Source organism: Lycium barbarum, chromosome 1 (genome assembly GCF_019175385.1).
Source record: "Lycium barbarum isolate Lr01 chromosome 1, ASM1917538v2, whole genome shotgun sequence".
Lineage (NCBI taxonomy): Eukaryota > Viridiplantae > Streptophyta > Magnoliopsida > Solanales > Solanaceae > Lycium > Lycium barbarum.
In genome coordinates this window covers 149,632,481-149,646,535 of record NC_083337.1, presented here as the reverse complement: position 1 = coordinate 149,646,535, position 14,055 = coordinate 149,632,481, and the positions used below count along the sequence as shown (strand labels likewise).

General features: G+C 36.9%; 1 protein-coding gene across 1 annotated transcript; it reads left to right on the top strand.

Annotated features, from left to right (window-relative positions):
• Nucleotides 1–1,103: 1,103 nt before the first annotated feature.
• Nucleotides 1,104–13,850, top strand: LOC132643583 (flowering time control protein FPA). Its single transcript, XM_060360048.1, has 6 exons — nucleotides 1,104–1,592; nucleotides 5,029–5,274; nucleotides 5,971–6,111; nucleotides 7,108–7,994; nucleotides 8,477–9,858; nucleotides 13,511–13,850. The coding sequence occupies exons 1-5, from the start codon at nucleotides 1,347–1,349 to the stop codon at nucleotides 9,837–9,839; spliced, it is 2,883 nt and encodes a 960-aa protein (XP_060216031.1). The 5' UTR covers nucleotides 1,104–1,346; the 3' UTR covers nucleotides 9,840–9,858; nucleotides 13,511–13,850.
• Nucleotides 13,851–14,055: the final 205 nt, after the last annotated feature.

Genomic DNA, 14,055 nt, shown 5'->3' with positions numbered 1-14,055 from the left:
CATGATCATACACTTTATCTGACGAGGACACAACCTTGGTCCTTTTTACCCATATATTTACAACTCAATTACTGGTCACTCTAAATTAGTTCACAAACCAAAACTCTTATAAAACCCTTTTTCTGGAATACACTAGAACCGGAAGATTAGTATAATAATCGTTTAGTAAACTTTTCACACCATATTTCCTGTGGGATTCGACCCTAACCTAGTTGGGTTACTATATTTGACAGCGTCCCCTTTATGCTATTAACTAGTGTAATTTGAGCGTATCAGACTATCCCTACTTTGCTAAAGATACCCGTTCGCTAACTTTTTTGGCTCATGTTTGCCATTAAACTAACACACCTCTTTATTAGTTATTTTTAAGTATTTTTTAATAATTATTTTCGTCTTTTTCTCTTTTTCTTTATAAAATGACAATTGAGGCTCAGATCTGTCTCATGCGCAAGTATATTTTTTTAATTATTTTTTATGACGTGTTTTATATTCTTATTTTTGTTCATATCAAATTAATTTTATTTTTTGTTGTTTTATGGTGATAAATAATTTGTATATTTTATGTCAAAGTTGGCGAACAAATAAAATAATAATTTGTTGTTTTGTTGTTTTTATGGCGGATAATTTTTTTTTTTTACAGATAAATAAAATAATTTAGTAAGGTCTTGAGGATGAGTTATAAGATTCCTTGGAGCGTTAATGAAGTGTTAAACAAGTGTTAGGAATGTTCCATAAGGATTGGAGATCAAACGAATCGATGAGAGCATCTTCGGAAAAGGGTGAGTTATACGACCAACTATATGGTCTGTATAGTGGTTCGTATAACAGTCACAGAATGGACCAATTACTGATGGACTTATGCCTATAAGCTGCAAACAGCTTATAAGCTAAAAAAAATAAGTTGGGATAGTCTAACTTTTTTTTTTTGACTTTCAGCTTATAAGTTGTTTTAGATAAGCTAAGTCAAATGAGCCCAATTATTTTTTTAAGCTTATTATAAACACAAAATGACTTTAAGCTCGCTAGCCAAACACAAAAAAAAATGAAAATAACTTATAAGGCAATGCAAAGGGGCTCATACAACCGAAAGGGCTCATACAACCGAAACAGCTATGACCACATATATAACTTTTGGATTCACATAATCCCCTCTTTGCAATCATCGCCTCTCCTCCTCCTCCTCCTCTAAGATAACATAACGGAAGCGCCATTCACAAATCTCTCCATACTCAATCGCTTCTTCTTCTAATTTATCTTCTCTCTTTTCTCGTTTCCCCAAATTCTCGATTTTTTTTCCCTTAGGTTTTCTTGTTTGGTGTTGAGTTAAGTTATCTAGGGTTTGAATAATGGCGCCGCCGGTAGAAACTCCGTCTAACAATCTATGGGTAGGTAACCTAGCAGCGGACGTCACCGATGCAGATCTGACGTCACTTTTCCAGAAATACGGTCCGATTGATAGCGTAACATCATATTCGTCTCGCGGTTTCGGTTTTCTGTATTTCAAAAATATGAATGATGCTAAGGAGGCTAAAGATGCGCTTCAAGGATCCTTCTTTCATGGAAACGCGCTTAGGATCGAATTCGCAAAGCCGGTTTGTGTTTTTGTTAACCTGTTTTTGATTCGGATCCATTTTTCTTGTTTTATTTGTTCATTTTTGTTAGTGAAGTTCCACCTTGTGTTTTCCACTCCTTGCCTTTTTCCGAGCACTCAAAATTAATTTAAAACATTAAAAAAAAAAAACCAGCCAAACGAGATCCGCGAGGAATGGAGTATTCTCCGTACCAATTTATGTGTTACCTTTCGGATCTCGAGACTCAAACTAGTCTTTCTATGATAATAATTTTTTCAAATATTTTAAATTACATTCTTGTAAATATATAAATTTTATTTCAAAAATGTTAAAAGTTTCATACGTGAATTCACGATCAAAATCAACGCTCGAAATTGGAATGGTGCCGTATAAATTTAGAGAAAGGGAGTAGGTGCTTAGGTAATAGAAAAAAGATATAAATAAATGAAATAAAGTAGGAAGAAAAGAATCACAGTTTTTTCCTTCTTACTTGTTAGTAAATGAAAGAACAAAATTTAGAGAAATGTGCGGATTTTGATGGAATGCGATGAACAAAGAGAGAAGCAATGTATCAAAAATACGTGCTAATTATCGTTTCGATAAATCTGAAAATCTAAATTTTGCAACATCTATGCGTCTCTCGTATTCAGTTCCTCTGCAACATCTATGCGTCTCGTATTCAATTGGCCGATCTATTTGTTGAAGAAGAAACGAAATGTGATTGTTATATTAAAACTTGTTAATTGAACAAAATCAGATTAATTCATAAGACAATTAGCTTTTCTCGAGATTGTTGATAAGTAGCTGCACAGATTAAAGCGCTTGATTGGTTTTGTAGTTCTTTACAAATTTGTTCATAGTTTTACGTCCTCCTTAGTTTTTATAAGAGATATTCATTTACACATAAGAAATTTGAAAATGACACATAAGAGATCTGATATTATTAAGTGGCTGTAGAAGCGATTTCCTCAGGGTAAAATGTTGAAATTTAGACTTCAAAACGTGCTCAACAACAACAACAAAATTTGGGATCCTTGTGTGGATTTTATATTTAAGGGCCTGTTTGGATGGGCTTATAACTTATGGCTTGACTTATCTTTGTTATTTCGGCTTAAAAATGAGTGTTTAAAAACACTTTTTTATCTTATCCAAATACTCTAAAAGTGCCTCAAAACTATTTTGTTGTAAAAGCACCTGAAATAATTCACATCTAAACAGGCTTTAAGATCCAATATGTAGAAAACATGGTCAGATATATAATCATCATTAAGATAACCAAAAAGGATAAATCAATTCTAGAAGAGCATATTTGTATTGGTATCGACCGCTTCAAGCATCCCAGACCACGAGCACGATCTGCGAAAAATAGGCACTATTTGTTTTTTTGATATGTATGCGTTAATGCAGATTTTTGGAGAACCGCTATCCAATTGAAAACCCCCCGACAGATGCGCTACCGTCATAAATAAAAAACAATTGCAACGTGAAGTTGAGTCCAAAATCCAAATCCTTTCTCAAGTGTTCAAACTTCTAAAGGACGTTGAATTCAGCTTGTAGGTGTAGTTGTACAACACACGCTAATTTTAGTTGAAGAGTTGTATAGGCATATAAAAACTCAAATTGCCTATAATTTTTTATACAGTTTTACTCTAGCAAACATTGATTACTTGTTAAAAGTATAGTAAATGGATGAACAACCTTTTAGAGACGAATGCCTTTTCTCCACAAGTCATATCTATATGTAAAGAAAGTCCAATACAAGTTGGTATGACAAGGTTTCACTTATCGTTGCAATGAATATCATGTCTCTAACCCCCACCGTAAAAAAAAGAGGGAACAATATGCAGTGAATGTTTAGGCGTTATTTGTAAACCTATGAAAATAATGATTTGTATAAGCATTCCTGGAAATGAAGTTTAGGAGATTTTTTACACATTTCGAAAGTATGACCAAGAATTCATTAATTTTCTGAAAAATGATCCTGATTTGTCACCTATTTAGAGATACTTGCTACTAAATAGAAGAGAACCAGTCCTTCCATAAAAATAGGCAGCTGAAGCAAAGTTAAGATATGCTATTTAGTAATAAACGTGTCTGGGATAAACCAAATTTTATGCATGTATAGTGACTCCCTGCATTTACTTATGTGACATCAAAGGGGTGTGAAGTTTGGATGTAGAGGGTGTCTAGTGATACAAATTTTACAATTCCAATAGCTAAAAGGTCTAGCTGGATATTCAAAAAGGAGGTTATGAACTTTACCAAGAGCTGATAGTTGCTAAGGAAATAGGAAAAATGAACATATAGCACCAAAAATGAAACTTCTCAACTACAACTTTTGTTGGATTACATGCACTTCTGGTGACTAGTCACTAGAGAGCTCGCTCTCTCTTCAAATCAATGATATGTTTATCCCTCACAGGAGGCTATATCTTTTTCTAGTTTTGATAAATTTGGCAGGAATCTCCACGTATTTCCTAATCTCCTTGCATACTAAATGCATGCCACTTCAGAGGTAGCTGGTTCCTTTGGGATCCTTAAGTGATCTGCTTATTAAGTGGATTGGTTGGTAAAAGATGCATACGTGTATGGATAGTGTGGGAAGGAGTCAAACTGAACTATAGACGTCATGGAAACGATATCTACTTGGAACAGACAAAGAACACGTCCATACATATAACTACACCAGCTATACCCCTTAAAATGGTGTTTCCCTAATTTGTCTTGTTCGCAACTTTGATCTGTACATTATCACGAGGATGGAGGGTTAGTTTCATGATTTATTATAGATTACTTGTGGGAAAATAAAATATTCAAATAAATTGTTCCTAAGCTTGACTGTTTCCTCCTTATATTGACCTCAATGTATTAGAACTGGTTAACCACATACAATCATGTCAACTATCTGGGCACGAGGTACTTAGCCTCACATGGACTGTCTAGTAGTACTTCAATGTCACTCAACTTAGAATTCATCTGTTTGTTGGGATTGTGATTTTGGCCATTATATATTGCATTGAAGTGTTTTGGGATAATTAACGAATGTTACAGACTATTATGCGAATGCTAAATTAACTTGGAGATTTCTGTGAAGCTCCCTTGTACTTAATCTTGATAGTCATTTTTGGTGGTAAATTCTGCACTGTGTGTTTTCTGTGCGTCTGGAGTTTCTGTAACACTATGCCTTATGGTTTAATAATTGTTGTGTGTTGTATGTGCGTGGAGTTCCGTTACTGCTATGGGTACCTCAACTCTTATCACTTAATGACTGAATATAATGACTGAATACATTTATGATTTTGTTATAGTTGTCAAAGTGCTGGTTTATTTGCCCGGCATGATTCTTCTTGCATACACTAGATTACTTGTCTGTAACTTGTTCTGCTGTGGTTCTCATTGTCCATTGCACTGTGTCAGGCAGTTGGTCTAACAACAGTTATGCTGTCATGGTTTGCAGGCAAAGCCGTGCAAAAGTTTGTGGGTAGCTGGGATTGGCAAGTCTGTGTCAAAAGAAGAATTAGAAGACCAATTCAAGGGATTTGGTAAAATTCAAGAATTTAAGTTCATCAGGGATCGCAACACCGCATACGTTGATTTTGCTAGACTAGAAGACGCAGCAGAAGCGCTGAAGCACATGAACGGAAGAAAATTCGGAGGTGAACAGATTCGCGTGGATTATCTCAGGTCACAACCTACGAGAAGAGTAAGTTGTTTTCTCTACAGCAAGGTTTACTCTTACTGTAGAGGTTTGATTCATTTCTGGAGTGCTACATTCTGTAGAGGGAAAAATATATTATGATATGGAAGTAGATGCATGTCACCTTAAGAATGTTGGTTTTAGCTTTGGTAAATGAGGTTTGGTGTCTATACGGAATTTCTTTTGCGCGACAGTGACCTTGCTGGTGTAAGGCATATAGAATCTAATCTGTAAGTCGTAAGAATCAGAGACTGACTTGAAGAGGAAAGGACATTCTTAGTGTTTGGTGAAGGCAAGGTGTGGTAAACTCTGTGCATGTAAGCTTAGCAAAGCATAGTAGGTCCAACGTTTGAATAAATGAGGAGGGTCATGGTAGATTGATAACAAGCTAAGAATAATCTAATTTGATGAAGTTTATGAATACCATCTAATTTGATGAAGTTTATGAATACCGAGTTCTATGGGCTTGCCTACATTGCATGGCATTCCTGAATAGATTGAAATGGATTTATAAGTTGGAAAAAAAAAGGATGTAAAAGACACATATAACCAGAACAAACGAGTTTGGGTTGAAGCATAGTTGATTGATTGATCGTTTCTTGCTAGCACAACTTTTGGGATCACCCTGTAATCTTCTCGTTGATTTGTGGATATTTGTCTTGCATGCTTCCATTTAATATGATGCTATCTTAAATCTTTCAGGAGCAAGGACCGGAGTTTCGGGAAATGAGGGATGGACAGTATCCCAATAGGAGCATTGGCCATCCTGACTCTCGGCTTATGCCTCAAGATTTTGTCAGGAGCTACTCTGATCCCATGCATGCTGGCTTCAAGAGGCAACATGTAATGCTCCTTTGTCTTTGAAAGATTTCCATTTTTTTTCTTTTAAGTCGTTTGGTAAAACAGATTATAGTACATGGATTATTATGTGGTGAATCCTAACATATGATCTTTCATCTGGTAAATAATAAAAATGATTTTTTATGTGGTGAATAATAATATAGAATTTGTTGTGTGGTGATAATGATGTAAGATTTGTTATGTGGTGAATGTTAATGTAGGATTGTTATATGGTGTGAGTTGATGAATAATAATTTAGGGATTGTTACGTAGAGATTGCCTAGTTTAAGGAGATACGTTTATCCAAGTATTTATGCATAATCCTATCCCTTTCTATCCTGCATAATATAATACATAGATTTTGGCACAAGTTATTTCCTTACGAGTAATGTGAGTTTAATAATACAAACCAAAGGCTGCATGAGTTAGAGTTTTATGCCGAAACCAAAAGTTGTATAGATTATGGAGAGAATACATTGGAGAGTTTTAAGTTGCAAACTACCTTGTATTAGTTACATGGAATTTTATGATGGGATTAACTTCCCTTATGTGGCCAAACAAACAACCTGTTGATATTTTTGCATGATTGCATCCATGGACAAAGTTGGGTGGTGTGTGTCATTTGCTGAAGCCAGTGGTTAGTAGAGAAATATCATTATGGAACTAGGTGGTTAGCCAGTGGTTATGATTAGTAGAGATACGCCATTTGGAGAATTAGGTGGTTAACTCAGAATTTAGTTTTCTGGTTGTTAGAAAAGTTTATACCTAGTGTGCTAGAAACACTGGATATGTTTGAGTCTGTTGTTGTGTAGGACTGTAATCTGTCCTACTTTTGTACTGTTTGATACCTACTTTGTACCTATGCTAATAAAATTACCTTACCTTATCAAAAAACAAAAGAAAAAAGAAGGAAAATTAGGTTGTTTACATCGTTCTATTGTTTGAATGAACTATGCATATTTGTTAGTCCTAATGTTCACTTGATCTTCTTTTGCGCAGCCATTTCAGTTGCCAGCGGGACAAAGAGTAGATGGACAACCTAGTAAAGTTTTGTGTATAAGTTATCCTCCCTCTGTCCATGTTGATGAAGACATGCTACACAATGCTATGATTTTGTTTGGTGAGATTGATGGAATAAAAACATTTTATGATAGGAATTACTCATTGGTTGAATTTAGAAGCGTGGAGGAAGCCCAACGTGCTAAAGAGGGCTTGCAGGGCAAGCTTTTCAATGATTCCAGAATCACAATTGAATATTCAAGCAGTGGTGCTGCACCTGGCAGAGATTTCTTGGAGTATCAGCCTTCAATTATGGGCCCTGCACCTGACTTTTACCCCAACGAAAATCCATTCCAACCGGCACAGATGGGCATGTTTGGCCATAATCAGCCTATGTTGGCTTCTGGACGTTTGCCACCTTATGGCAGTCATGGTCCTGATGTCCCAGCTAGGCCTCTGGGTATGCAAGGCAGGTTTGACCCTGTCATTTCAGGCCCAGAACTTTCTGATTTGCCAATGCCCCATAAGTTGCGGGATGCAAGCCCTCATGATATGATGAGGGGTCCAAACTGGAAGCAGGCATCTCCAACACCTGGAATGCTTTCTTCTCCATCTAGTAGATCTGCCATACCTGGCTGGGATGTATTTGATTCTAGCCAACTTCCAAGAGAAACAAAAAGATCAAGGGTTGATGGGGCTTATGATAGTCCATTTGGTAACAATGTTCCATCAGGTCCTGTAACTGTTGGTACTCTAGATGCAAGATCTACTCCCGCACAGGGCCATTCAGGACATGGCTATGTATGGCGTGGCGTTATTGCCAAGGGTGGAACACCTGTGTGTCACGCTCGCTGTGTTCCTATTGGGGAAAGCATAGAATCTGAGATGTAAGTATAGTTTTGTTTCTTACGTTGTTGCTTCTTGAGGGAAAGATCAGTATTTGAATTGCCTCTATGATTTAACATTATTTCCAGATTTCTCAGCTTGTTGTGGTCAGTCAGTTATCATCTTTCCGAGTTTGTTTTTCAACTGGTCTCTAAGAGGAGGAGGGGGGGGGGGGGGGGGAGGAGTTGTCCACAGAATTCATTATGAAACTCATTCCTAAATTCTGTCAAGAACGGCTGTTAGCACAGGCATATGTATGATCCTTCTTTGGCTGATTGAAATTCCAGGATTAGCTTTCTTCTTATAAATAAGATTTATGGGTCTTTGGCACAACTAATTTGGAACTAATATATATATATATATATATATATCTTATTGTTTTTTCCTCATTCAGTTGCACGCACCGTCTTACTTTTAATAGGTCTAATATGCTTAAATCTTGTTATATAGCACTCAAATGCTGACATTTTTTTTTTGTCGGCAGTCCTGAGGTAGTCAATTGCTCTGCGAAAACAGGATTGGAAATGCTAAGTAAACACTACGCGGATGCTGTTGGGTTCAATGTTGTGTACTTCTTGCCTGATAGTGAACAGGATTTTGCTTCATATACAGAATTCCTGAGGTACCTCGGTTCAAAGGATCGTGCTGGGGTTGCAAGATTTGATGATGGAACCACCTTGTTCTTGGTTCCACCTTCTGACTTTCTTAGGAAAGTTCTGAAAGTTGTTGGTCCAGAACGTCTTTATGGGGTGGTTTTAAAGTTTGCACATCATGTACCTAGTGGCACATCCTTGCCACCAGAGACCAATCAACCTCAATATGTCGATGCACCGCGGATAACATCTTCTCAAGCTGCGTATGATGCAATGCCATCCGTGGAAAGGGTTTCACAAATGAACTATAATCAGGTTACCCGAGAAGATCCGAAGCTGCCTTTTAAAGAATTTGCTTCTCCAAGTGATGCACACCCCACAAATCCTGTGCAACCAATTAATACTGCAGCATACCCTGGGAATCCTGTACACCAAGGCAATACTGCAGCACCAACCCAAGCTGGGGTCTCTTTAACACCTGAACTTATTGCAACCCTAGCAAAGATGCTACCAGCTAACAAGTTATCAAGTGTGGAAGGAACAACCGTGCCTGCAGGAGCTTCTGCTGGTATGCCTGCACCAGATGTTGCTGTTGCACCGGGCAAAGTGCAGCAACAGTCTTGGAGATATGAACAGCAAGCTCCTGGTCAAGCTGCCGATCACATGGCACAGTTTGGCAGCCAGTTTAACAACCAAACACAAGTTTTCTCACAGCCTCAAGCTAATCCGCAAGTCTTGAACACGCCTAACCCTTATTCTCAAGGGGCTACTAGTTTTAGCCAAATGCAAGAGCATAATCTCAACTTGCAACCACAAGGCGGTCCTCCTCAGACATTGACCATCATTCCTCAAGGTGCACAGCTCTCAGCCCAGCCCCATGTTGATCGGCAACTTCAGTTTGGAAGACATCAAGATGCTGTGAGTGGTTCTGGGATAGCTCATGGCACAGATGCCTTAGGACATTATGGTTCATCTTTTCCTCAACAACCAACAAATGTTGCTTCATTGCCCAACCATAGTGCTAATGTTTCCCAGCCACAAGCTGGCATGCCTGTTGCCTCTGGGATGGGGCTTACAACTCAAATGCAGCAGTTGCAATCAGCACTTTATGGGTCAGTACCGGAGGGATCGGATGCAGAGGGTGACAAGAACGAACGCTACCAGGCAACTCTAATGTTCGCAGCTAATCTCTTGTCGAAGATACACCAGCAGAAGCCAAATAGTCAAAGTGGGCAAGGGTCGGGCAGTCATTGAGAAGATCTCCTTGAGCTAGGTAACCGTTCAACTCTTGATTTGTGGATTGCTTTTTATTTTTCCTTCGAGCTATTTTTGTGCTTAATGTGTTCTCTCCCATCTTTCTAACTAGTTGTGTGGTTTCAGTGTCTAGTTCATCTCTTTTATCCCTTTTTTTATTAAAAAAAACAACTGCCACTGTCCTTGGAAAGAGAGAGGATCAACGCTCTAGATAGTAATTCTCTTTGGAAGTGTAGATCTTCAGTATCTGTAGGCCTGGAGATGAAAAGTCTAAATCTAGATTCGTGATGGTTTTGGTGTAAAGTTTAGTATCAATGATAAGTTTTGTAGAAATGAAAGCTTTAATGGTTGCCGAAAGATTGTGAAAGTTGGAAGGTTTGCTTGTGAAAATGGTTATTATTGGAGGTTCTCTCTAATCTTGTGAGAAATTGTCCAAGAGTGACGTATAGTTATTTTAATAGGAGAAAGTAAACGAGACAAGTCAAAATGATTCATTGACATTACAAGAAGACTCCATATTCAATTGGTTTCTCGGTGGGTCATAGATGTCTAGCATGTACGGCTTGTAGCAGGCCTCCATGTTTAGGTTGAGCGTTAGTGGTGGAGTAGCAGTTGTATTCTGGACTTATTGGCCTTTTCCCTTCATGCTCTGTATTCTGTAGATCAGGTGAACCTCAGTTTTGATCCTCTCTTTTCCTGTGACATCCTTTTTATTGTGAGGCAGTCTCTTTTCTTCAGTATGACCATTTATATCTATTGCTTGTCTTTGCCATGTTCATTAGTTTAACATTTTTAGAGCTTCGCCTTTATGTGCTTCAAACTGACATAATATGATTTGTTAAATACTGTGCTGCCATGGTCTTATTGGTTTAGTGTGAGCATTTTTTTCGTTTTTGCCTGTGTGATTATCCCATTTTCTCACATTTGGATACTTTTTCACCAAATTTTTGCTGCTACTTTTATTTCGGTCTAACATTGTTTATATGCATTAGTTAGGATTACATAGCTTGGTGGTTTATACTCATATGATATTGTAGCTTACTTTAAGATATGATGAGATTCAGTATTTCGACTGTAGTGTATTTATATTTTGCTATTATTAGAATTCAAATAACAAATGCTTACCATTACTAAGTTGAGCTTTAAGGAACCTTTTTTGGATTGAGTTGTAAATTGGCGTTATGGACCTACAATTCGACTGAATCCTGAAACATATATTCCTGCATATTAAATATGCCTGTTCTTTAATATGTATATTTTAAAAATATACTAAGATATGTGAGATACAAACTCATTACAAATACCCAAAACTCTACGAAAGAGCAGTAGGCAAATATTGATGAATATATTTTCAGTAATATAATTCTCTATATCCAGACAACAAGAAGTCACAGTTCTCTTTTTACCTATTAGAGCCAAAAAAACACGCAAATAAAAGAAGAGGTAATCGTTTTTACCTTTCCACACCGCTACAAAGTAAATGGAATACATCTTTTACAACTACATGAATAAATGGATACAGCTATGTGTGTCTGCAATTAGTTTTAACAAACCTGCAGACGGTTGAAATGTTATCTGCCAAGTCAATAATGGATCAGATTCAATCAGTTAATGTTCTCTGAAATTAGTGGCTCTGGTCGCTTGCTTCTCCCCACCCGCACCCCAAAGAAAACCACAAACTATATAGTCGAAAACTATTGTTGATGCACCTCTTCGACAATGTGATGCGAGTACAGCAAACTAAATCATTATCAAAGTTGATAGGCTAGAAGCTAAGCAGGTTCTTAAGTAACTGAGTCTATTCTCCAGATTCAGGTCCCTTCGGAGGATTTTTGGCTTTTCAGGCGATTGTAGATTAGCTTGCTTTAATAAACCACGAAAATTCAAGTTTGGGTTAGGCAAAAGAGTCGTCACATAAGAATGATAATTTCCAACTCTCCTTTAGTGCAAAGCAAAATAGCAAAAGGATGTGGATAAATGGTAGTATGAGAACTTTGTAAGCTTAAGAAAATGGATTGATAAGAACTAGAAATGAAAGAGTGCCTTTTAAACTATAATATGATTCACTATTATATGAGACATAACTGTGTTCCTGAAAAACTGTTTGCTGGTAATAACTTAACATCATGGTTTGTTGGATCACTATAGATGTCTTTCAATCAAATAGATGAGATCCCTTAGTGCTTATTTTCCATGTTCGTTAGGCAGAACTTTATTGAGCTCGAATCTACTGTTGCATATACAAATCATCTTCATGTTCCAAAACTCGACTCGCCCTTTGAAGGGGATGAATACATTGTTAGTATAGGCAATTTAGAGTTAAAATTGGAGGACGTGTATGGTTTAGTTCCATTGTATACTTGGTGGGATCTGACATCACTAACCCTTTCGCATGGGCTTAACGGACTCCGGCGAGGCGTATCTTATGATTTAGGGGCTTCATCCCTCTTAAGGCTCTAGAGTGTTTATGTAAATGGTTTAAAAATGACAGATTTCACTAGCTTACAAATGCGACTTTTTTTTTCCCGAGAATGCCGAATGCAACATACCGTCCTTTTTCTTCCTTTCAATGGATAAGAATAATCCTGGGAAGTATAGCTAGTAAAATGATACACTGTAGGTCAAAAAAGGCGCTTGTTCTGAAACTACTTCTTTGTTATAACCTTCTTACCGTTGGTTCATTTCTAAGGTCCATATGAATACATTTTTATGGATCTTGGGTTTCTTCTTGAATAGATATTTTAGGTGCGAAAAGTCTTCCAAAAACAGCAGCTGGTGAGTGCTGAGTTTTATTTTTAAACACTGCTTATCTTCGGTTTGGATAAGTGGTGGTCCAACAGATCACTTGGGTGTCCAACACCTAAGGACGTGGCTACTGTGGTCAACTCCTTCCGTTTCAAGTGTCTTATTTTCCTTATAAAAATTATTTAAATAATAATATCCCTTTTATATATTTGGCGACTCTAATTCAAACATTTTACTTGGTTGGTTTAAGATTCAAACAAGATTTTGATACTATATTACAGGCATCATTATTTTTATATTATAAGATCCAAAAAGTTTTTCTTATTTTCTTCACCTCCTATCTAGTCAAACTACTTAAATGGAGACGAGCAGGACAATCATTGGACTCTCCCATATTTACAACAAAACAAAACAAAATGTCACGGCAATGAGCTAGGCTGTTACTGATGACGTGTCAAAGTTTGAACCTTTGGCTCTGCTAGGTTGACTTCTTCGTGTAGGTCCCAGATGCGCTTTTTCTTTTTTTTTTTTGGTTGAAAATAAAAGCCGCAATAAGATGATAAAGCACATGCTTGCTCATTATATATTAATGTCAAAAAAGGTAAAATTTACTTTGTGAAAATTCTCTTTTGCGATGTGGGTGTTGGGGAGAGGCATTCAAGATTCACCAAACGACAAAGGAAATTTTTGCAATGCTAGGGTTGACTTGTTGCAACTGGCCTTTCTACTCCGGAATTCTGATTAATTGATTATCATTATTTTTTGACATTTTCTATGTCAATCTGGCCCGATTTTCATAGCTGAAAATCCAAATTTGGCAATTCTTGCTCTTCTTTTTTAAAATAAATTTCTTTTGTTTCTCTCTTATATATAAAGTTATAATATAAATTTCCTTAACATGTTTTTTCTTGTTTGGTGCTTTGTAGGTAAATAGGAGGTTGTCAAACACAGAGGACAGAGGAAATGGAACATACAAAAGCTGGGGATAGGAGGAAATGGAACATACAAAAGCTGGTCTCTTAGCTCTGTAAACTTTTTTGGTTTTCCTTTAGTTAGGCTCTAGTTCTCTCTTGTTTTTTCTTTTGTTTACCGAAGTTTCTTTTATGAAAACTGGATTGGGTCAGGTTTATTTTTTGGGGGAGAAGTGGTTTAGTAATGTTTGCAATTATCTTATTAACTAGATTAAAATTGTATTACATAGTCCAATGGGTCTATGCTGCCGCATAGCATTTCAGAATGAGGTAAATATAATTTTTGTTCATTTCTTCTTGCATGGTCTTAGAATCAAACGTTTTAAAGCAAAAATCTATAAGAAGAGGTCCCACCCAATATTTTTGGAAGAAAAAAGGGTTTAAAGGTTTAAAGGATTGGAGTGCCTTTTAATTTCCAAATTACAGTAGGAATAGGCTCCATCAATCAAATTTGTCATTTTGACTAGTATTCAAAGTAATTGTGAAAATTAAGAGTGTGG